General features: G+C 40.8%; 1 protein-coding gene across 1 annotated transcript; it reads right to left on the bottom strand.

Annotated features, from left to right (window-relative positions):
• Nucleotides 1-376: 376 nt before the first annotated feature.
• LOC146299632 (leucine-rich repeat and fibronectin type-III domain-containing protein 2) lies at nt 377-7,365 on the bottom strand. The gene is made up of 2 exons (XM_084683224.1): nt 5,990-7,365; nt 377-1,382 (listed from the first exon to the last, which is right to left on the bottom strand). The coding sequence occupies exons 1-2, from the start codon at nt 7,363-7,365 to the stop codon at nt 377-379; spliced, it is 2,382 nt and encodes a 793-aa protein (XP_084539350.1).
• Between the last annotated feature and the right edge of the window lie 18,673 nt (nt 7,366-26,038).

Below are 26,038 nucleotides of genomic sequence, written 5' to 3'. Positions count from 1 at the left end.
CGTTTCTCGGAGATACTCCCACTTTCCCTGCAGATTTGGGCAATAGTCCATACAGGCTGCTTCTGCAAAATTCATAGGGTTTTGGGTTTCTTATACCTTAATGTTTCAAATACATCAACCTGCTTTGAGCTCTTGGCCAACCCTGGCATTGTGGATCACATCTTACCAACCAGCAACCTGAGTGCGTATTTTTTCTCTCTCCGTAGAATCACATGGACAGAAGGACAATAGTATTCACATGGATGAAGTTCATGCAGTACTGCAGTGTGGATGCCCGCAGAGGTATCCTTCCCAGTCGTGGCCAGATTCCTCAGGTCTACGTATTTGCCAATATAAGCTTCCGCCCTTTCCGACCTGGTTTGTGAAACAGCCTTCCTCAAACCGTGCTCTCCATGACCCACTCCGAGCTCTCAAACACGGGCTTCTGGCCCTCCCCGTCCTCGCTGTCGTCGTACTGCAGGAGCATCCCGTTGACCGAGAGGCTCCTCTTAGTCCAGATGCTGCTGATCCTGCGCGGGTAGCTGAGGCACTGTGTGGCGCTGACGTGGCCAACGTCGAACGAGCGGCTCCTCTTGGGCTGCTTCCCCTCCTGGGGGAGTCCCAGGAGACGGCCGAGCATAGTAGTGGACTCTGCCCTGCCCAGCAAGGGTTCCTTATCGGACTGCGGTGCCATGGCCACTGCCACTATGGCAGTGGAGGTGGTGGAGGAGCACGAGGTCCCCTGGTGGTCCCTCGCTGGACCTCGCAGTTCCAAAGCAGTGAAAGCCCCCAGTAAATGGTCCAAGTTGGGCCTGGTTTTGATGCCTTTCCCCCCACCGTGCCGTCTCCACTTCCTGCTGGGGAGCGTATTGCTCTCGCCATCTCGTAGACTGTAGCGATTGCCATCGCCCTGGGCGCCATGCCCGCCCATCGATTCGGAGGAGGACGAGGAAGAGGAGAGGCTGCTTTGAAGCGAGCCACACTTAAACTCCACCACCTCATTCCTCGTCACGACCACGGTGGGTTTGACTTGGGGCGGTGCGCCATTGAGCCTGTTCAAACCACCATTGGTTTGTGAGTATGTGTTGCTAACAGTGGGGAGCTTACTGGACTGGATGCCACTGGTCACCTTATACCTGACCATGAGAATGATGATGAAGACCAGCAGGGTTGCTACAATGATGCCTCCAATCACCAGGATCATTGTACCACCCAGGAACTGACTGTGGATTGACTGGCACTGTGGATAGTCATCGCGGGTGATGAACTGTACACAGCCTACAATGTTGGTGGCAGTAAGGGTGGTGGCAGTGTCATCCCAGATTGCCAAGACGCACAAGTCGTACTGCATCCCTTGAACAAGGTTGCTGACTAAGAAGGCTTTGCTGGCCATTGGGATCATTCTGTGAAAAGACAAGAGAGAACAGTCTAGTGTTAATAATTGGTCCTTCCCGATAGAGAGTTAGATATGAGAGTAAAGCACTTTTGTGTGGCAAATACCAATGACTCATTCTTTTTACCAGGGCAGATCAAAGTAAGAGTCAAAATGAAGCATGCTGAGTAGCTATTTAAATGCACAGAGCAATTTAGAAAAATGACTTCTTAAGCCATAAAATGAGATATTTTAATATGCATGGAACAATAGTGTGGTGTAGTGAGCAACAGTGGGTTTGATTATGTTTTGATTACATTTGATTCATTGTATTATTTTTTCCTATTCATTTTTTTATTTAAATACAATGCTTTATAAAACCTTGAACAAGTAGTTCACAAAACAAGACTGAATTCAAACGTGTTTTTGTGAGTTAGATGACTTCCCCCAAAACATTTTATGAAATACACTGACTGACACCAAAAATCTATGCTTGTTTTATTTTATCCACAGTGTAATCAAACGGAGATTGCCGTATTTTGTCAACACAGTGCTGTATTCCAGCAAACACATATCCTTGACAAGGGATCACACAGTCAGATTTAATTTGCCAGCTCTGTTGAAAATATAATAAGCCTTACTGATATTCAAATGTGCTTGACAATTTCAACATATTTCCTCCTCTTAATTAAATCTCAAAGGTTATCCAGAGATTGTAATGACAGTAAAAGCATTCTTCATTCAATATGACCTTGTGTTGTGCCAAGCAAGCGCGAAGAGCAACAGTGTACTGTGGTAATCTGAGATGCAACGCTCTTGCTTAATAAGATATTACAATTACAGCTAGCGATTAATTGTTTCACAATTTCATTTTTCAATTATACAACAGTTAGTTCCTGACAGGATGAGTGCAGGAGGGTGGAGAGTGAGAGAGGCAGGATCGCCAAAAAATAAAAAAGCATCATTTATTTCTTTTTCCATGGGAACACTCACTTGTAAAGACTAACCAATAAATGAATCACATATACACACACAAGGACCAAACTACACAACAAACGAGCAAACTGAAAACCTGACACTGGCGAATGACACAGTTGCAGGGAATTACTAGAAGCACGGAAACACTAGGGCAGGGGCAAACATAAACTTGCGCTGGGGCGCAGCCGTGGGCGTGCCACCCCCCCAAGGGACAGTACCGGACGTCCCACCAGGGACACAAAGCAGGGCGATCGGGAGATAGGGCAGAAGGACGGGACAGGTCGGAAGGGCAACCCGGAGGCGGGGAAAACAAGCAGAGATGCTCTGGAGGTCGGCGGTAGTGGCGAAAGCTGCACAGCTCTGGGGATCCAGGGAGCTTGGGGGACTCTGGAGTTGGGGATAGTCTCCAGGTCACCTTGTCAGATATTTTTTAGTAACAAAGAGGAATTATAAGCGACTGTCCTGATGTCTACTCTCTCAAAGTCGAGTATCCAGACCGCAAATCAGTGTAAAAACTCTGTATATTATTGTAAGCCATGTTTTGAGTGGGCAATGAACACCAATTCTAATATCATTGTTAAGTTCTGACCAATTCTCAAAACTAAATTCACATCTACTGCCCCCTATATGCATTTGTAACTATAACAATCACACATTGCATCACATCCTCTCAGAGTAAAAACCCTTACATTAAGTGAGTAACATCGGTGTAGTGATCACAGGTAAGAGTAAAAGGTGGAAGGACAAAGAAATCCAATGCAGAGTAGTACATCTGACTCATTACTTTGCAGTATATAAGGGTTGGTGTGGTAATAGAACAGAAATCCTAAATATTGCAAGAAACATGCTTTCCAGACAAAGCTAAGCTGGACCACAGTATTTCCACTGGACAGTGAGAGCACATGCAAAGGTTTTATTGATCTGGCAACAGTGGCCAAATTCAATATCACTTCCACCACTAATTCAGTGAGGAAAAACTGCATCCTGTGGAAATGTTATCTCACAAATGAATACAATTTAAAAGCCTCAGTATAAATTGGCATGATGCCTTAGGGCATATGCTACCCATTTAATAGACCAAGTCTGTCAGCACTGTGGGCTTTGTATGGTGTAAGTCTATGGCAAAATCTCTCTAATTACGATCAGCATCAAACATTTTGATAGACTGTTCATTCTGCCTTACTGTTGAATCCAGGCAACCTTGTGTGTCATGGACTGTGACAAATGGTATAATAACCGTCATCCGTCTTCAGGCTTTGTCCTCCTTCTATTGGAGAGCCACAAATCATTACATTCTAAACCAAATAAATGTCAAATAATGGAAACTCAAAAGTGAACTTGCTCTATTGCCTACTGTTTGAGAAATCAGCCTATGTTTTTAGTCTAAAAGCACTACTATCCTTCTTAAAAGTATGGTTATTTAAAATCGAATGGTTATTTAAAATTGGAATTCAAAAAACAATCCATAGACTCAACACCTCTTCACTGCTGACTTATATATAAATATCTTTTAATCCTGTAGTGCAGATACCACCCTGCGTTGAAGCCTGGGATTTTTTACCAAGCAAAACTGCAATGCCCTCTATTATTCATTCTTAATTGCCTTTTCCATAACCAGGGAGATGCTGTGATGCCTTGTGACATCTATACGAAGACTGACGAGCACTCCCTCTCTCCCACATGGCTCTGATTGATTTTTAATCACGCGCCTCCTCGAGAAAGCGGTGTACTTTGGATGGTCTCTGGAAGATCTATGGAAATGGTGTAATACAGAGAGCACGGTACTGTACTGTATATCACCCAGACATCCCAAAGATGAAACCCTGATAGACAATCCCAGTCATATTGAGACCGGTGAACTCTTTACGTGAAATGCCTTTCGATGAACACACATATGAAATCTGAATAATCCTAATCAACACAGGAAAACATGAAAGTAAACCTTTAAAAGCAACAATATTATTCACAAAGACAGTTGGGCCCTGCAACATGAAGCCATCTGATTTTGAGTTGATCAGTTAATGAATGTCTCAGGCTGGCAGTTTTTAACAAAACAAAGTCATTAAATGGAGCTCTTAATAATGCACAACATTATTCATTTATCATATCTGGGTAATTACTTTAGTTGATGCTAATTAATAAGCAGTAAGCTGCCCAACTGATATGCATGATAACGCTGTATGAATCCAGCCTAATAAGTAAAACATGTAGAATAATATGGAACTAAACTGCATGATGCCATGATGGTCTGAATACAGAGATGTAAACACATGGATAACATATCATTAATAAACTGCAAGTGGAAATGAGAAATTCCCAGCTACACATAGCGATATTGTTAGATTGCCTGTTGGGTCTGATACAGCCGTTTAAAAAAATTCGCATTGAATGTGCCTGGCGAGAAAATCAGATAAACATACCTTATTATTGCATTCTTAGGGATGATGAGTTCTATTCAGTGGGTTACACAAAGTCATATTTTACACCAGCACTGTGTCCGATTCCAATATAATACTGAGCTTTGTGGATTAATAACCAACTGCTGACTTTCAAGAGAGCTTGCTATTCTTTATTCAATGACTCCCAACCCCAGACCTGTGTGATGTAAATCGCAGAGGGCTCTGGCACCATGGTCATTAAATGGTAAAATATTGCTGAGGGGGTTCCTTGGTATTCAATTTCAAGTGTTTGGAAAGGTTTATGGCTGACACCTAACTTACTGTAACTGCATTCCACAACAGTTCCATAGCCTCTTTACCCTATTCCAACAAAATTCGGATGGAGCAGATACTGTCATTAACATACTTAAGGCAGTAAATCTCAAAGGCAATCTATCAGCATATTTAACCACATCAAGCAGAGGTGGCAGGGAAATATATGGGGAGTGATATTGCAGGTGACTAAATGTTTCTGCATACAGATGATTTTGTGTCATGAGACAAAGTAAAATGCACAGTTTTAAGGTCAGGAATGATGAGAGTGCTTGTAAAAAAAATACATTCTATAATAATTACTTGACTACGAGACAAGGATCATTGCCATAATGCAAATTTGACTAAAAGTCAAAAGTTTGACCTTTTCCTGAAAATGTGTAAAAATGAGTTAGAGATATTGTTTGATGACAATTATGTGTTTTTGAAGGAACTTCATATGCCCATTGTGCATATATTTACAATGAAAAAGACTGGAAACACACAAAACTGATGAGTGAAACAATTGTTGTTGTCCGGATTGCAAATGAATGAACAAAAAAGGTTTAGATTTGTTATGTGGCTGGTTAAACACTGATTAAAAAGGTTCACTGGTAGACTTTCAATTGTGAGTATCAGCGTTCCTGATTGTTAATTACAGGCATTGTCAGTGCAATCTGGAATAATTTGTTTCGTGCTTCTTTTCAGCAAAAACAAAATGGCCAAGAGCTTAAGCCTTTAAGAAGTAAAATAGTCAAAAAACAAAATGCACTTGATTGGAAAAAGGTCATGTGTCAGGTACGCATATCGAACAAATTGGCCACAAGCCAGATTTAAAAGATTTTAACATCTAAATAGTTTTAAAGCCTAAACCCCCAAGGGGCTTGTTAGTGTATAGTCTTGTATCACACTCCAAACAGAACTGCCAAGTCTACAGGGCATTGGAATACACATATGCAGTCATCATTACCTGTAAATCAGCACTTCATCCTCAGAGCAGTTGTACTGAAGCTGGTACATTTTCACCTTGGGTGCTGCTTTGTTAACAGTCCACTTGATCAGAGCAGAGACAGAGGTTACCTCTGATACGGAAACCACCTTCTCTGGCTGAGGCTTAGGCTCCCCCTTGCTGATCTTGGTCGAGCTTGTGATGTCAGAGAGCCGAGACTTGGGCTGTGCAGTGCGGTTCGTGCCATTACTGAGGTGGGGAAGTTGAATAATCGAGAGTTCAATGGAGGCCGTGGATTCCCCAGCGGCATTGGCTGCGATACAAGTGAAGGTGCCATAATCTTTTGATGTGGTGATGGTAATATCCAGAGTACCATTCTCATAGACTATTGCACGTGACGAATTGCTAATCAAGCGGTCATCGGGAGCCACCCAGTGAATGATGGGCATCGGGTCGCCCACCGCCTTGCATCGCAGGCTAGCCGTTTGGCCTTCCAGGACCAACAGCTTGTGGGTGTGTTGTGTGATCAGTGGAGGTTCACAGAGGAACTCTTCCTCTCGGACGTACCAGAAGTAGCGGCCTTTGAGGCTCGGCGGGGAAGCACAAGTCTCCATGTCATCCTCTCGGTCTAGCCTTCGGAGCCAGAGCACCTCACAATTACAGTGTAAAGGATTTCCACCGAAGCTTAGAGAGAGCTGGGGAGAGTATGGAGTGCTGAGCACAATGTTGCTCTGGGAACGGGCAAAGATGGGGTCAGGCGGGAGCTTCTGAAGCCTGTTGGACGTGAGATCCAAGCGGGCTAATTTATCCAGATCGGTGAAAGTCCCTTCTGCGATGTAAGAGATGAGGTTGTGATCCAAACTCATCTGATGGAGGTTGACCATCTTGCGGATCGCCTGCCAAGGCAAGCCTCGCAGGTTATTGTAGGACAAGTCCAGGTCTTCGAGCGTCAGCATCAAGTCCTCAAAGGCCGACTTGGAGATGTGACTGAGCTGGTTGTTGTTGAGGATGAGGTGCTGAAGGTTGACGAGCCCACGCAGGTCATCTGGTCCCAGTTCAGTCAAACGGTTGCTGTCCATGTGCAAAGACCGGAGGGTCTCCAAGTCGATGAAGGAGAAAGGCTGGATGGCACTGATGGTGTTCCGGGACAAGGTTAGGTCCACCAGACCCGTCATGTTGGCAAAGTCCTGTGGAGTGATCTTCAGGATGAAGTTGCCACCCAATCGGAGCTCCACGGTACGTCTGTCAATGTCCAGAGGGACAAAGAGCAGGCCTTTGGAGGGGCACAAGGTGCCCAGAGATTCAGACAAGTTTTGGCAGACACAGTACTTCGGGCATGCATGGACCATCATTACCGCTGTTCCCAGAACTAGGAGGCTGAGGAGCACTTTGTCCATGGTAAATCATACGTAGGGACCTGGCAGAAACAAAAGGAAAATGGGCACGATTAAAAAACAGTCCTGGTTATGGGCCTTGCAATAAAGAATTATTAGAAATGTTGTTTGTGTAATATGCATGCCCAGTTGTATATAATCATAGATTCTTAAAAATATATATAATATGCAAATTGCACAGATCCTACGTAGTTACAGATAAATGAAAAATATTATACTATGCAGAAATACAAAATGTTTATTATTTTATATAAGGAGTAATACAAAGGGAATGCAAGCTGGTCATCCCAAGCTAGATCTGCACAATAATAACAACAAGACACATTAAGAGGAATTATTCAAACACAAAAATCTTCCCTCTCCCTTTATGCCTCTCATCTCTCATTATATCACCTCACCATTTCACACATTCAGTCTGTGAGGATGCTACAGTAGGAAATATGTTCCAAAGCCACAGGTGGCTGCCTGCAATGTCTTGGCTGCAGACGGCTGCACACTCGTGTGAATATCTAAAAAGCCTGGACTCCCTGTTGGCCCAGAGAAATGGATAGCCACACTCCGTCGACAGCTTTTTAATTCCCTTGTACATTTATGTCATTAATTCCAAATAGTCTCGAAAGTTAAAAAAATCAATTTTAATCAGTTTTCTTTTCTCACAGTACCATTCATTGCCACAAAGCCCAGAGATCCTATACTGAGGTGAATATTTTTTACATTTAGAGAGCATCCTTTGTATCCCACATTGAAGATGCGTCTCGCAACGAAACCTCTCTTTATCTGCTACTTTCATGCAATACCCCTTAACGTGTAAACTGTGCTTTTAATAACTCATAATTATGAGAGATCTCATTTGTGACATCCTCCACTCCTTGCCAGTAACAGTTTGCAATTACATTGTGTAATGTCGACGCATTTTGGACTCTTGTGTCGCATGGAGATAATGGAGAGAGACAGCAGGCAGCAATGAGCATTTGAATTATGGGGACTGCACAGTTTACCAAGGGGAAGACACCATGGTAAAAAAGGAGGCAGTTGGAATTGCATAAGACGGAGACCCTGCCAGGTCCTAATTCTATTGGCAAAAGATTACGGATATGAGAGCGTCTATGATTTGTCTAAACCAAAGGAAAGCGGCAAAGCTGGCAAGGTATTGCAGGGAAGAGTGTTTTCATCTGAAGCCCCATGTAATCAAAACCCACTGTTTCAAAACAAATACATTAAGGTCTCAATAAGAGCTCTTTCTTTTGTGTGTGCATGTGTATACGATGGGGGTTGGGGGGGGTTCTGTGAAAAATGGAACAAGTACCTTGATGGCACTCGCTACTACTGTGACAGCACACAGCACTATTACTGTGACAGCACACAGCACTATTACTGTGACAGCACACAGCACTACTACTGTGACAGCACACAGCACTATTACTGTGACAGCACACAGCACTATTACTGTGACAGCACACAGCACTATTACTGTGACAGCAGACAGCACTACTACTGCGACAGCACACAGCACTACTACTGTGACAGCACACAGCACTACTACTGTGACAGCGCACAGCACTATTACTGTGACTGCACATAGCTGTCAATCAGATTTCCTGAACCCTTTTCAGGCTCTCAGAATTTGCAATTCATCCTGAAAAATAGTAGTGGGATAGCTGCCACTTTACTATTTGCAAATCAGTGACCCTCTGAATAACCTATAGTTCACCTGTCCAAGGCTTCCTGGTGTGGGCTGTCAAATTTAATATTGGGCACAGATTCCAGAAGGACTCATTTTGATGCAAGCAATCTTCCCCTCAAATGGGGCATAAAGTGAAAAAAAAACCTTACTTTGACAAGGAGCAATTGCATCTGGCAGGGATATCAGATAAGAGATAAAAAATGAGGGAATTACTAGACTGACAAACTTACCATAAAGACATAATAATAAAAATGCTAACAAATGATAATCTAACTCATATGCTCTGCAACAAAGTAACCATTGAGATCTATTTATTTCAGGTTTGTTAAAGTCTTTTGTGTTGATTTGATCTGACGACGTTTTGCTGGTAGATAGTTTCACACTAGAGCTCTGCATATAGCACATTTCTGATCTGAAAGTCAATTCAAGAAATATAACACATTTCTTTAAGTTTTGACATGAGCATGTACTAGGGGCTAAATGTGCAACATTTGACACAATCTGATTGTACACATGCCCAACTAGAATATCAGGGACTGCAACTGGATCCTGAAGATATATATAAAATGATATTCAGGTCTGCTGCAGCAGTTTAAAAGGACACCTCAGATACCCTAATAAAATGTTATAAAAGACAGACAGCCAATTTACAGTGTTATACTGTAAAAGCAAGCGATCAATGGTGCTAACTCAGAGGGTATTAATAAAATGCAGACTGTGCACTTCGTCGAGCACCAGCAGAGATGGACACTTTCTGCTATCCCATTGATTGCTGTCGGGCAATCTGAATACTGTTCACTATGATGGAAAATCAGCCCACAGCAAGCATACAACTTAAAGTCTAATGATGAAGCCAATGATTGCAGGAAGAACATCTATTACAGAAGGGGGAAGTCAATGTGAAGTTTGAGGGAGATTTAAATGTGAAGTTATTTTTTTTACCAGTGTAGATGAAGGCAAAAGTTTGGGCTCTCTGGCTAGCTATGTGCAAAAGTGGACACCTGACAAAAGTGTCCTTCATCTGCCGAGAAGAGGAGACAGCAGGAGGGAGAGAAAACGAGGAAGAGAAAAGGGAGAAGATGACCTTTCAGGATGGAGGGAGGGAGGGGGTACAATCATAGAGCATTGTGAGCCAGGATGAAGCTGGGGCCCCTGGTATTCAATCCATTTACCCCGTAGCCATCCTGAGCCACGGCTTCCAATACCAACCCCTAAATGGGCATTAAGAGCAAAGAGGCTATTGGAACTGACCAGGGGACAGAGCCAGACATGAAACCTTGATTGAAACCTGAGCAAATGGATGAATTCAATGTGAAGGGAAAAGTACTCTTGAATACAAAGTCAACCTTTTTCCTTATTCTTATTCCCCCCTCCCCCCTTAGACATATCTCATCTTTAAAAAGATAACAGGCTCTGAAATGTGAGTGGGATATGCTTTTTTGATCTTCTGTCTTTTATGAATGACCAAGTCTGCGGAGGACTGACCTATGGACCTATGAGGAGCAGCTCATGTTTGTGGAGTGGTTAGAGGTTATACAAAAGAAGGATTAATGTACAGGTCAAACCATTTATGTTTTGAGGCAATAAACTAATGATTGCAATCTATGCCAAACATCCTACACCTAAATATATGTTTTTTAGCTTCATATGCGCTTTCAATAAGATACGTAGTATTATGTAGGCTACCATAAAATAGAAGTATCTTTAATAAGTAAATAAGCAAAAGATTGTGAAACTTAGGTTTAAGGAGGTTTAAGGATGAAAAGGTAGAGTAGAGAGATTAGAGTGGGGGTGTGGTACAGTCAAAGGTACAGGAGTTTTTTTTAGAGAGAGAGAGGGTAACCTTCAACAAGCATCTGAGTGCAGCTGCATTGCCATCTGTTAGGCAGAGCTTCATATCAGGTAGTCCTTGAGGGAGTGAACAGCAAGATTGTCCTGACAGTTCCTCCCCTCCCCTGGCACATCCGAATCAATCAAAGTCAAATGCACAGATACACACAGTTCCACTGTAGTACAGTACCCTGATTTGCCATTTAAGGCAGTTCCACCCGCATCTTCTAATCCTTCTTCTTTCAAATATCTTCTCCCATACTAATTGTCTGCTGGCTTTTTTTACAATCTTGTTGGGTAAAGGAGCAATAGTTGACTTCAATATTATTCATTCTGGTATCATATGTGGGCTATGAAGACAGGTGACAAATTGGCAATAGGAATATAAACATATTTCTACACAGATTATTGCTTGATAAGAAAAAATCTCAAAAAGGATTGAGGATTAAAAAAATATGACAGAGCAAATGACAGAGCAAGTATTTATCCGCTGCATTACTTGTGTTGTATTACTTTTTGTTAGCCAATGTAGAGAAGTAGGAGATGATAGCGATGCTAATGATATCCGACTTCATGGACATTAGTTTACAGCCCTTGGCTCACCAGACCCTCGAGTTGGATCGAAATATATTATGTTGAGTGCAAATCATGTTCATACATTAAATACCTGTTCTTGTTACCACTGAGAGTAATGTATTTGTTTTGTTATACCACATTCAAATGGTGATTTGGTTATTATTTCTCTGCAGATAAACCACACAACCAGATGCCCCCATAATACACCTATACACATGCATAACTACAAGAGAAGTAAACAGACAATCTATCTCTCTCAGCCCTTCATTCCTACAAACCTTACTTTGACAAGGATCAATTGCATCTGGCAGGGATGTCAGATAAGAGATAACAATGAGGGAATTACTAGACTGACTAACTTACCATAAAGACATAATAATAATAATAATAATAATAATAATAATAATAACGATGCAAACAAATTATAATCAAACTCATATGTTCTGCAACAAAGTAACCATTGAGATTTATTGTTTACAGGTTTGTTGAACTCTTTTGTGTTGATTTTATCCGAGGACACCTGCTGGTAGATAGTTTCACACTAGAGCTCTGCATATAGCACATACACATGGTTGAATCCTGGACAACCAGACTGAACAGTTGTGGGTCAGTCAGCAAAAAAGGAGGAAAAAGCTCAACCATCTGACTTTCGCCTTTCCATACTTAAAAGCATTTTTTAAGAGGAAGTATGTAGTAATACCGCAATATCCAGCTGTTTAATCTATGATTTTCTTTTCTTTTTCCCCCACTCCTCCACCAGAAATGTACTTTTGTAAATACACAACTACAGTCATTATTAGTAATGATGGAACTATTGGAAGACTGTGTAAGATGCAAACCTATTACACAGCAGACTACATGCAATGAATGGAACCACATCGTTATTTTCTTCTTTCCTAGCTTTGAAGAATCCCCGCAGACAAAAAAGATAAGCTGTGGTCCTTAGCATCCAGGCGTCTCTCACTTCCTGGAGTTTAAGGCTCTTCAATCTCAACCCCCCACAACAGACGGCCATCAACGTTGCGATATTGTACTATTGTAGGCACAGTGCTACGACAAGGCACTGCAGGTGCTGTAAGACTTGACGCCTTACAGCGGCGAGAAGCTGGAAGCATATGCCGCTGATGTGCACTTCGACACAGTGTGGGTACCCCAACTTAGCTCTCCCAGCTCTTGAGGAGCTTGCTTTACTGTAAGTGCCTTCATGCAGGGGCATGCCCAAGCCCAACCGGATCATGCTGCCTCCACAACACCTGCCTCACACCTTGAGTTTCTGTTTTAGTAGTAACTTTCTGACATGATATTATTCAGCGAATTTAATGAAAACATGTACATCACCTTTTTTATGTTAACAAGTCTGAATGTCAATGTGTAGATTGGGTGAGAAGTTCAAGTTTGAGGTTTATTTGCCATTTGTGACATGTCCAAACGTGTTCATGTCAATTTGAATTATTGGTCCTGCTCCTATTGAGTGCTCCTTTTCCTAGAGATCTAACCGACTTTCTAAATCCTATATCTAAATCTTCATTTCTACATTGCAAAATTATTTCAGGCAGGTAATTTGAGTTAGGGTTAAGCCTGCCCATGTTAAGGACTGTTGTACAATTCATATTGCAGATAATGAGAGCCTAAGCCCCTAGAATTAGAGACAAGCTGATTTGCATTAGAGCCGGGATATGTTTGTGCACTTGCACAAGATGGCTAACTGATTTATTTTAAGAACAAGGGAAAGAAAGATGAGACATTCTTAACATGACCATGCTGCACATAATTAGTAAGTAATATGATTTTTTTATGAACAAGGCAAACAATAAGAGTGACTTTATTGTAATGAGCTATGCGATATTGATGAGTCATGTGTGCTATGTTCTACTTCCTGTTATAAGTACAAATTAAATATTACCATTTGTCCTCCCTGCCATTTGTCCTCCCTGCATGCAAACGCTGGATCACGTCACTGTGCTTTTCTGCCCAAACCTGAGAACTTATGAAGGATGTCATATTGTGAATGAACACACTCAGTGCTTGCTTGTATCTAAATGTCCCCCAAATTATGCACATATTACAATATTTAGATTCAATCAGATGGACGTCATATAGATTTTGATAACAGTAGTGACAGATGTCCCTCCCTCCCTCCCTCCCTCCCTCCCTCCCTCCCTCCCTCCCTCCCTCCCTCCCTCCCTCCCTCCCTCCCTCCCTCCCTCCCTCCCTCCCTCCCTCCCTCCCTCCCTCCCTCCCTCCCTCCCTCCCTCCCTCCCTCCCTCCCTCTCTCCCTCCCTCCCCCTAATTGTTGCCCTAAAAAGGTATTGCTTTAAGTCTATGGAGACAAGTGCAAGAACCCCCAAATATAGAGTGCAAATACTATAAACAGCCTGCATTCCCTTGAGCACAGACATTCAGGAACATCCCTGCCAGTGACTCCACACATGACACAGACAGGGGTGGAGAAACCTCCGACAATTACCCCAAGAGCCCCTCCACAGTTGGTGGTGAAGTGCAGCCCGTGCAAGATCACACGGCCACTGAGCACAGTTACCCCTCAATCACCCTCACTAGCTGTGACACAAAGGCCAATATGTGACCCTTGATGCCTCTCCCATGTGGCACCCAACGTGGGCATGATTACCGGTAATTAGGCCCGTCTGGCAGGCTTTCGTGTCGGTGCCATACACTGAGTGACATTGGGAATTAAGTGCTGCATAAGTAATGGTCCCTGAGTCAAAAATGTTGGCTGTTTGAGTAATGGTAATGGAAAACATTTTATGGATTCCAGAAATGTAATATTAGGAATTAGGTAGGTGCTTTCATTTAGTCTGGTTTAAGTCATATTAATGTCAGGATGCTCAACATGACTCCTAGAGAAGTCTTGAGAGGTTCTCTGTTAGAAAGCTAACAATTTATTAAAGACAAATAGGGAATATATTCTTTTATGATGATGAATACAATATAAGGCTTGTTCAATCTAGAAGCTTCCATCCATTCATTGCCTGAAGCATGCTTTTGCACAGCTCAAATGGCCAACGACTGTCCTATGATAAGGTACTGTGCATTTTATTTCCTTTTACAAAAGGAGGCCACCATTGAGCCATCTGCATCCTGAGCCATGTAATCTATAAAAGTGTGACCGACCACTCTCTTCAAATGACAACAACCCCCAGAGGACATACTGTAAAAGTCTCAATCCGGCCAAAGCCTATTGTCAGAAGCTACCTTCTTTTTCCTGTGTTTCTTACCAAGGTCTTTCTGTTACATGGAAAAAAAAACAACACTGCCCAGCGGTGTCCCTGACGCCCTCACACAAACGACAGTCTCGGAGAAGTGTCGGCTCCCTCTCTTATCTGAGCCTGCCAGACACCGGCCCACCATGCCATCCCACACAGAGCCTAAAGGTGCACCTCGACATGAAGGCATCTTAAATCGGCGATCGAGAGAGGGAGGGAGGGAGAGAGAGAGAGAGAGAGAGAGAGAGAGAGAGAGAGAGAGAGAGAGAGAGAAAGACAGAGAAAAATACATGTAGCTAGGGAGAAAAAGAGAAGGAGAGAGGAAGATGGAAAGAGAGAGAGAACAGGAGGAGAAAAGAAGAGCTCCCTAGCCTGAGAACATTCTTAGGGGGGGAAAAGTGGAGCACTAAGCGGAGGAGGGCTGATCTTGAGCAATAGGAGACCTCGAAAGTGGATCTGCACCTCAACGCCCAAATTCTCTTTCTGCAGGCTCATGAGGCTATAGCACAAGAGGGGAAAACAGAGAATAAGTTGTTAGGTTTAAGTATGACTATTGCACTGACTGTTCCTCGCCAGAGTGTTGACAAGCTAAGATGTACCGGTAGCTCAATCCATCAACTTTGTTAAAACAACACAGCAAGCCTGTTGGCAGAAGTACTCAGAAAGACTGCAAAAGGCTGGAGGCTGTCTTTCTTGTAGGCGTGTACTTCATCTATTTTACATGAGGGACTACGAGCCTTTCACCTGTGTAAGATACCATGTATACTAGTCCAAAATTCTATTTTGACAAGTCACTGAACCTGCGGATGTCGCCACCCAGAAAATTCAGTTTCGTCTTTCACTCTCAATCTGCCATGCGTCACCACCAGTTCACCAAGATACTTGTGCATGTCTACATGCGCACCCACATAAACCCTTACCAGCTGCTTGCCGCTTAGACTTCAGCCTCCAAGCTGCCAACAAAACTTGATTACCAATACCAGTGGCCCCCTCACAAACATCATGAGGGGACAGAATTTCAGTGGCGAGGTGGCAGAAAGCCATACAGAACATAAAAAAACTCAGAGATAATAAGACATAGACACAGCAAGCAGTAGAGAAACTGAGAGGTAGCTGAAGAAAGAAGATGGAGTGACAGTAGTAAAGAGACACTGATGAAGCATAAGCGCAACACCACGAGCAAAACACTTGAAGCACAACACTTCAATGGGGCTAGATTGAAAACAAGGCACAGGCTCCCAGTTGCAGCTCTACAAAAACCCTCCCTTCTCCACAGTAATTGAGACAATGCTCAGTAAACAATGACTGTGGAATACAGTATGAGTGGCAGACGTTCTTCACCCATTTGTGAGCTGCGAGTACTTGTACGGACACGTGTTTTATGGTTCAACCTTCCCATGTGGAGGACTGTTATATAATTCATACTGCAGGTGTTGAAAGCCTAAGCTTCCAGAATGAGGAACAAGCTGATTTGCATATGTTTGGGGTACGCTGGTGCACATTCACAAGATAGCTGACTGAACATATTTACAATTACATGTATTTGAGAGCAGGAGGACAGTCTTAATATGACCATGCTGCACATAGTTAAATGGGTAGTATTTTTTTGTCAACAAGGCAAACCACTCAACAATAATATTAATTGTAATGTAACGTTCTTACAGGAAATAGATGTTGCCAACAACAATCCACGTTTAACCCCATTTCAGAGAACTATTTTTCTCAGTAAGTTTACAACGTTGTCCACCTGGCATGTCCAATCTGTCTATGTGTTGCCTTATCAAACACTTTAAATTATCTTATATTTTTTACTCTACTCACATGAAAAATTGATTTTAAGTTTGTAAGGGCCGTATGTAATGTTGTCTGCTATTATTCAGAATCAACAGTCACATTTTCAACTTTGAAAGTAGCTATCTTTTCCACCATGCCATAATACTATTTTGTAACACACAATGACGTGTGGAATTTAACATGAGAATAAAGAAACTGACAAAAGTAATCAAAACACAAGCTGAGTTGTGATTGATGGACTGCAGGCAAATGTAATCAATTTGAAGCTGACCATCTCCCTCTGAAGACAGTTGTACTGTAGGGCATACTGTATCCAGTTTTGCCAGCTACAACAATGATCTATTTTGAGTGTTTGTAATGTGTACAACTTTTATGTTTCAGGTATATTAACATACAATATTTAAACATATTTTCTGTATATTTACATTTTAACATTTTATTGTCATAGCAGATATTTATCCAAAGTGACATGTTAATAGTGCGTAGACTGTACAAACTAGAGTAGATAATCAAGAATCGGAGCAGTATTTTGGTGGTTAGAGCCAATGCATTGTCAATATTTTACCATGTACAATGCAGCAGTCAACTTTTAACAACAGTATTACACATTACATTACAGTTATTACATTACAGTACAGTGTAACAAGAAACATTCTTATGAATGCATCATACTCATACTCAATTTTATAGGTGTAGTCTGTTTACAAGACCTTAAATACAACTTGCAGAAAAGGATTAGCAGCTACGACGAGAAATAATGTAATACTAAGTATTGCTTTGGGTGCCCTTGGGTCAAGCAATAAGTAATTTGTTCAAGTGATGCATCTTCAGACCTTGGCAGAAGGACGGTAGTGACAGACGTGCGTAGTAATACGTGAGCGAGGCAAAAGATGACAGTCTTTGTAAGGTCGTTCAGTTTCTATGACAGGTGAGGTGGGTCAATAGTGTCCATTGATTGAAACTTCCCACACAACCAGTGTGGAGTTACACAGGATTGTAACATTTCACAACACAACATGTGCAAATATAACATAGAGACTGACTGAATTGCTATCTTGGCTTTGAAACCTTTACAGAGTTTAGAGAGAGCTTGCAATAAATGTGTATTTTTCAACTTAAGGGTTGAGTCAGAGAGTTTAACAATCACAGTACTCTAACACACAGATTATGTTACATTCATAAGAGGCAAAACAGCTCTACTGTTCAAATGATGAAATCAAATGCAATGGATGAGTCCTAGGACATTTCAACTGACACATGCCTGTGACAGGTTTACCCGTCACTTCTAGCAAATATAAATCTAGTGACAGAAATGTGAAAAATGTGTTTACATGTAAAAAGTTGACAGTATCAAGCTGAAGCAAGGCTTAGGAGAAAAAAAAATACATTTGGAGGACAAATACAAAACAGCAGGACTTTGTTTTGGTGAGGTGGAGAACTTCGGCTTTTGACTTTTTGGCTTTACATGTACTTGCAAGTATCTGTAGCTTTTCCGGTATAATGTCTCATTTGGTGAACAAAAGCCCCCCTCCCCCAAGAAAACACACAGAAGTGGTTGCAGTATTTTTACAGCATTAGTTCTGCTCCAGTGGTTTTGTCACACTGAATTGGGGGAGGATATAAAACTTACGCCGCTTTAGCAAAGATCAATGTGCTCTCTCCAAACCAATTTTGCATTGTATGCAACACGGAAACCCATCAGAGGTGGCCTACTTTCTTGTTCTTTCTTGAAGCTTGTTTAACTGCTTTTAAAGGAGGTAGATTGTCTCCAAAAGTTAATAATTGCCTCTTGAAATTGAAGAATGTTATTTGGAACAATGTATGAGTAACTAAACTGAGTTCAGATAATGAGAAAGGTCTTTATTCCTAAAACATTACTGTTTTAATGTTAAAAAAAGCAAAGGTGTGTAACCTCTGCTAATTCATATAAAGCTCCAACTCGATATATCATTCTTCGTGGTCCATGTCTTTGGCTAAGTTACCACAATTACCTTGCAGTATTTCCTACCATAAGATTTGATGAGACTTGAGTGGATTAGGCATGACAAATAAAATAATTTCTATAAGGTATAAACGATGCGTAAACAGTACATGAACTGAACATGACATACAAGATGTATGAACTAACACAATGACAAGAACGTTATAGAATCGTAAACATTTTAATTTTTTGCTGATTAGTCTTACCCCATCGTTGTCATCAAAACCATATTTTACATCAGAGTACTATGTTATGGCCTACTGACCTAATGGTTAAGCATTTTGACTATCTTGTTTGTGAACAATGACACAAGGAACCACATTGATGACACTGACATGTTTATTGACATACATGTCTATCTTTGAGAGATTAACTCAGGATTTTGAGCAAGTTATGGGTTTTCTTGCAGGTAATCTATTGTATGGTGTTTGTATTAATTGTTTTGACACTGACAATGGACTGTGTAGGTTCAGTTCAGTTTTCTTGCTGCATGCCCACTCACAAGATCCACAATTGTTTACTGTATTGCAGTTAAGCTAAATGCTGTTATGTTTATATCTAAGGGCCAACTCCATGTCTGAATCTATGTTCATTGTTCCAGATCCATGGATGAAAATCTGGCAAATTTACCAACAGCAAGACAATCTAAAGTGGATACCTCATAGATCAGTACATTTATGTTAACATAACTCGCATTACTTTGGAACGCCATATGTGCCAAAACATGTAATTTAGCATTAAGGGATGTTTTAGTAAATAATGTACATTATGATATGGCAACAACGGTACAAGCTTTCTGATTGGCTAATGGGTAGTCATGCCAGACGCGTATTGCCCTCCTCAGCGGTCAATACGGCTCCGTATTGCCCTCTGACGTCATCTTCAAAATGAGCGACGAGTCAGCTGCTGAGTTTTACTATCCAGATGATGCTGAAATTATTTGTCATCAAAAGTGAGGATGAAGACTAGACTCTTTTAATCACTTGTGTCATTATTTTGTGTTGAAATTAAAGCCATTTTAGCAGAACCATGTTGTCCGCTTTCTATCAAAAGTAATGAGTTGCTAGGCAACACATGAAACACAGCGTGAGAAGACTTGAGAGCTAGCTACAATTAGCCTAGAGGTACCATTTATTTTTGTTTACAAAATGAAAAGAAGCTAAAAATGCCATATAATAAACTACTTACTAACCTCGACCGTTCGGTCATGCCGGGAAATATCAAACCTTGGCTTTGCCGTATCAACCTCGCTATCGCTCGGTCGATCCGTTCCAGCCTCAGTTTGATATTTCCCGTCATGACCTCACTCTCGGTTAGTAAGTAGTTATTACTACATGAAGATAAGTTGGCTAAGTAGCCTACATAATCAATCCATCATAAATATTTACTCTGGAAAATTATAGAAATGTTGGAATCCAACTGATGTTTGTTCACTAGTAAATCCTCCTTATCTATTAGGAGTGAGTTCTAAATATTACCCACGCTTCCACCAGAGTGAGTTATTTTTTCAAAACGGAAGCTAGCTAACTTTAGTTATCCGTTACCTAGCAAACTAGCATAATACTCGTAGCAATGCTACTACCTGCTAGTGTTACTTGTTAACCTCCTAATTGTACATTTTGAGGCCATACTATAACGTTTGTCTATAGTTTTTGTCCATCGGAAAAAAGTTGGTTGGAATGTTCAGAATCACGTGTGATAACGGTAATCTGTAGGGCCCGCTTTCGAACGATCACATGTGTGACACTGCTAATTAACAGGTTATGACCTGATGGACAAAAATTGTTCTGCAGTACTGAGATCTAACTATACTTAAAGAAAATTGTAAATACATCTCTCTGAGAGAAAAAAAGGTGTGGTTGTATGAGCCATTGCTTATTTCTTCCGTGTGGTAATTTAAACCTTCTGTGGACAAGACAACCTGCTCCAAGTCAGACGTAGGTAATTGGATGACCTTTTGGTATGTAAGAAGACAAGCAATAGGCATGTTTGGACTGCAGGGCTGAAAAAAAAGTATGAGGCTTAAATGGGAAATGGACATGAGGCTAGAAAAATGAAATCACCTCGGGAAAGAAATGAAGACGAATGTCTTCACAGTAACTGAGGTGAAAGCTATTGATTATTGTGTCTCCTTATCTTCGCGAATGCAGGCTCTTTTCTGCCGATGTAGTCATTGCCTTACCACAATCATCCCACAGTCCTACAAGAGAACGGGTGGGGGTGGGGTACTAGTTTTGCTTTTAGCAGATCAACACAATACGTCATCGAAAAAGGTTTCACTCCATGACAATGGATGCAAGTTAGCTACAATATTCAAGATCCATTCAGATCAAGATCCACTGATTAAGTTGATGCTTCAATATTTGTGGTTCTTCTTGTGTTGAAGAGGTGGCCTACTAAACCAGTGTGTCCTGTCTTCCCCCTCACCTTTAAACTTGAATGTATTTTCTATCTTGTGGAAGTAAACTCCACACGTTGAGATTGCACCGTGTGCCACAGTAAATATATCTTCAGAGAACCATGACTTACTTTTCATTGCTTGAGAAGTAAAATATTAACTTTCTCCCTGCACAATTTGTGAAAGAATCCTATATTTTCTTGCAATAGAGTTTGCTGAAGATCTGTAAAAAAAAATAAAAACAGTTTGCTGTTCCACCATCTCCTTCAGTTATTTGCCACTCCTCTCCGGCAAAAAAAAACAACTGTTAAAGAACACAATGACTATTTTAACACTGTCCATATTGTTCTCTGAGGAGGAAGTGGATCTGACTGCACTACTGCCAACTGACTTCTTCCTGTATCTTTGATCACTATTCTTTCATCTTTCACGAGTCTGGAACCAGCTTGAAATTGCTATATGGCATGATATGATATTCTATCTTGGAAGCGTATGAAAAATAAATTAGATTTCCTAACCAGTTTCAGCCCCACCCTCCTTCACCCTGCTACCTCCTCTTTCTCGAGCATATGCCAACTAGACTGGAAAGCTCAGTGAACACAATGCTACGATGCTGCTGTCACTGCATAGATAACAGAACATGACTGCCTTAATTAGAAAATTAATGTCTGTGTTTTAGGTGCATTGATTAAAATATCAACCTTGTAAATTCAAAGATGAGAGGGAAACCAATTCCAACCATCGTGATGGCTTTTCCCAGATACATTTGCTTGTTACCACCTGTTGAGCTTAAGTGTTATAAGGACAATGTTTCAGGGACCTTTTTTCATAACCTGTTTTATATAGATACTGTATATAGTATATATATATTATATATATATATATATATATAGGACCTTCATCATATTAAACGTAACAATAAAAAATGAAACAATTTATAGTGTTAATTTGGTCAGCAAAGATAATCACATCAAATCAAGGGGAAATATTTTACTGGTTGGTCATTCAAAAGCAAATCATTTAAGTGTGTCAATTAATCCAGACTAGACTGATTTTTAAGAGGAAATTGCACAAGAAATGTCAGTTAATAAAAAATGCATTCATTAGACTTTAACAATGTTGAAGTAAAAAAAATGCACAGATATCTTGGGATTTTCTGGTAAAGGGTTATATATTATCCCAGATCATTCGTACTTCAACCTGGAGTTCTCACAAAGACGTCAAAAGAAAATACTTTATGATACAACAGAGCTCTTGAACTGAGCTAACCCTCTCGGATTCATAAGCTGTAAGAATTTTTCCCTCCACCCGCAAGCATAACTATGGGGTCACATTTGCAGGAACACACCGTCAACATATTTTTACTTTTGTAAGATCCTGATCATTCAAAGGATAATTTCTGTACTAGTCAATCAGTGAATTGTTACAAGGCCAATATGCTATGTTTGATGCAAGCATTACTGTAAAGAAATAGTACAAAAGTGGAAATACTATTAAACACAATTTGCCTAAGATACACCATGTAATTTAACACAGTAATACAATTAAGGAAAATAGCCAAGTTAGCCAAAGCAACAAAGTAATTTCCAAATATTATTGATATATTTGACACCTTTATAAAACCCGGAGAGCACCTGAAGTGACAGTCAACTCAACTCATTGGACATGGATTGGGTTGTATATGAAATTACTGTAATGAAATATAATTTGAAAACAGTTTTACTATTGTAATCTGTAAAACTGCAAGTGCAGGTGCATGACAAGAATGGGTTCTTATGTAACTGGATTGAGGTGGAATAGGTGTACATAATAATTATGGGAATGACTGAATTTCTTGACTACTTTATACAGTAAGATGCAATATCACAGACTTTACAGATTGACGTTCTTGCATTGTACTTGCATTGCGCTATCTGTACCACACTACCTCATATGATTAAGATTCATGAGGCAACATCAGCTATTCAAACAAAGACCCTTCAATCCCCTTAGAGAACAATGTAGAAGCAAGGGCAGATTAGTTTGGTTTGTGGAAAATTATTGAAATAGCACACAGCAGGGGTATTTGCCCAGTGCCACAGTTCCCCAATGACATGATGATCTCCGAAGATGATTGAAAATCCATTATTTTTCACCCCGCATCTTATTAAAGTATTTTCCTAGAGTTGGTTGTCGCACTACGTAAATGCAATGACTTTAATGAGGAGGGAGTGTGTCTGTGCTTTTTTCTTTGAGTGTGTGTGTGTGTGTGAGAGAGAGACAGAGACAGAGACAGAGACAGAGAAAGAGAGAGAGAGAGAGAGAGAGAGGGAGGGAGAGAGAGAGAGAGAGAGAGAAAGAGAGAGAGAGAAAGGAAAAATAGATGCTTGTCAAACAGACAGTAGATTGATAGGGGTCTGATTACATGGTCTGATTACACGGTCTGACTAAAATCCGATTATGTTTACATACATAGGTTGTGTTCACTGAATCTTGATGTAGTATTTGGCAATCATTGAATGCCTCGAACGCGGTTAATAAACCTGGTTTTCTTCTGTTCAATCTGCAGTTTCCAAGATTAGAAGGAACACAGTTTAATGAGGAAACACAGGCTTATACCTAGATCTCCATGTAGGTGTTAGTCCTCTAGATTTCCTTTCTTTATTGCAGTATAGTCTCACAGAAACGACTTTCATCTTGTAATATTCAACAAACCGATTCCTAATTACATGCGGTGTCTTACATCTCACCACTGGGAATATGTTGGAGGTCAGGTCTTTGACCTGATTCCAAATGTGAGTGCTCTACAGTCCCTTGTATGGTTTCTTACCTTTTGTTTCCTTCTCCTCTAGTTTGTTACTAAATATTGGTGGGGCATTGCTTCTTGTATTTAAAGATTCTAGTTGTGTATGGTAAACTGAAATGTGGTAAGTACTGGATCTATGAAGCCACAGCTTCTGTTGGTACTCTGGAATTTGACACATCTCCTGTCTCTATCTTGATTTTACTCCCAGAGTCCTCAATTTCCCTCTTGTCTTTACCTCCCTGATTGGTTGACGAGGACATGGCCGTTCACAACCTCCCCATGGGTGCTATAAATTCTAGGGCACTTTACATTCTTATACTGTTTTGCCTATCGATCAAGGGACCAACAGAACAACGTTCTAAGCCTCCATTTATAGAATCACCACCCAAAGGCTTAAGCTGTCAATCATAGCAGACAGATCTCACCCAGGAGACCAGACCTGAGGGTAAGCACTTCTTCCCATGAATATTCAACTTTCTTACAAAAGCTGAAATGTGAAAAAAGAGAGAGGGTGTCAGACAGAGTTAATGACCTAAGATACAAGCTTCACCAGATTTTATCTTTAGCTTCTTGAGATGATCATTGCACCTGCCCAAACAGTCAATTAACAGCCCATTGCCACTGACTTGCTTCATTACACTGGTTATATTACCATTTGCACTTCAATTCTTCTGTATTACTAACGGCTCAACACAAAAGATACAAAATGGAAGCTGACTATGTTACTTCGAGGTAAAACCATCCATGTCTGCAGATTCTTCTTCACCACTAGCAGTTACATTCAGTTACCATGGTCTAACACCTGGCTGCTAGGGTCATTACCGAGCTCCACAGAACCACCTTTTCTTATTGTGCACAGTCACAATCAATCTATCAAAATCAATGACGTTTATTGGTATTAACATATCTCTTTAACGTATCTATTTTCTGTTCTTCGTGCCTTGGAGCTGAGATATGGCTACTTTGCAATGTGCCTTGTAAATACAGATTGTTCCTTCACTCAGACCACCAAACCACTGTAGAACTATGCATTTCTGATCCTTGATCTTCAACTGTACTTTATCTATGCACTTTTTGTATGTCACTTTGGATACAGGAGCCTGCTCCATGATTATTATTAAATGTAATGTCACTGTGAGAAGAAAGTACAGGTAAGAAGAAAAGAAAATGCTCACACTGTAACACAGCCCCAATAGGTTCACAGATTGCCTCCACACAGCTGTGTGTAAATAAGTCCTTGAGCTGAACTTCCTGGTCTCATAGTCATGTCCTTACCTGCAGCCCACAAATTGCGTAATTATTCAGTATCTATGGAATGTTATGGTCACCTTTATGGTTCAGATCTGTCCCTTAAACCTTCATTCTTCTTCTCCTACTATCTTCACATGGATCAAAAAGAACATGGAACATATAATCTACAAGGATGACCATAAACAATACGAATGTTACTCAACAGTAACTCAACTTCAACTTGGTACTTTTCAGGAAAGTCATATGAGGCATTGAAACAACTAGAAAGCCTTCCTTGAAGAACACAGCAGTGATGTCATGTTAAAGCTACTGGGAAAGGGCAGTACTGTCTTGAGACTCGTTACAACATAACTCCAGCCACTGAAATAAGATGATCCTCTAGCTGAAACCCTTGTCATTGTCGTATAGAGCAACATGGGAGACAAGTCACCACTGTGACACTCCATTAGTTACAGTTATGGACTGTCAATGTTTTTTTGTGTTTTGATACATCTCAAGACTCTTTTGTTATAAATGTCTGGTGATCTGATGTGAATATGTCGGTTTAGGACTGCCCGCCATATGGAGTAATAGTATTTTCATGTCACTTTGCTGAATTCTATTCTTATCTGCTTCAGCGTCTTGTGTCATTGCACCTCTCTCCAAAAGTCACACACAACCTGCTTTCTCCAAAAGTGCCTCTCGATATGGCACATGAGCAGTATAATTTGAGAGTAACAAAAGGTAAGAAGTTGGATGAATATTAACACAAATCATCGGAAACATCGGAAACCAAATAAATGTACACAACCTTAAGCCACTGCTCGTGTCATGACAGACACACTGATATTATTACAATTTAATGATACAGTTAGTGAAGTATATTGCAGTATTGAATATAAGAGTCCCAAAAACTGTTGTATGTGTATCCCAGACAGCACAAGCGATTAAGAGTCCTAAACATTCAAAAAACATTCCCCATAATTTAATACACAAACCAGTCATTACAACTGAACCCCACTTACAGTGAACATAATCTTATACGTGAACAGACATAGCTCATGGGGATGGGTCTAACCCAGCAGTAGAGCAACTGACAGCAGATCAAGGTTGCAGGTTCAAAATATCCCTGTAAATATCTTTGGATCGAAATATTTACATGGGAATATGTTGC

The sequence above is a fragment of the Hypomesus nipponensis genome, chromosome 3 (assembly GCF_054491055.1).
Source record: "Hypomesus nipponensis isolate SF chromosome 3, ASM5449105v1, whole genome shotgun sequence".
In the NCBI taxonomy this organism is placed as follows: Eukaryota; Metazoa; Chordata; class Actinopteri; order Osmeriformes; family Osmeridae; genus Hypomesus; species Hypomesus nipponensis.
The sequence above is the reverse complement of the archived record's forward strand: the minus strand, read 5'-3'. Positions and strand labels throughout refer to the sequence as shown.

Coding starts and splice junctions, on each gene's coding strand:
- LOC146299632 (XM_084683224.1), bottom strand. CDS start 7,365: ATGGACAAAGTGCTCCTCAGCCTCCTAGTTCTGGGAACAGCGGTAATG. Junction 1,383..5,989: donor GATGAAGTGCTGATTTACAG/GTAATGATGACT, acceptor GTCTTTTCACAG/AATGATCCCAATGGCCAGCA.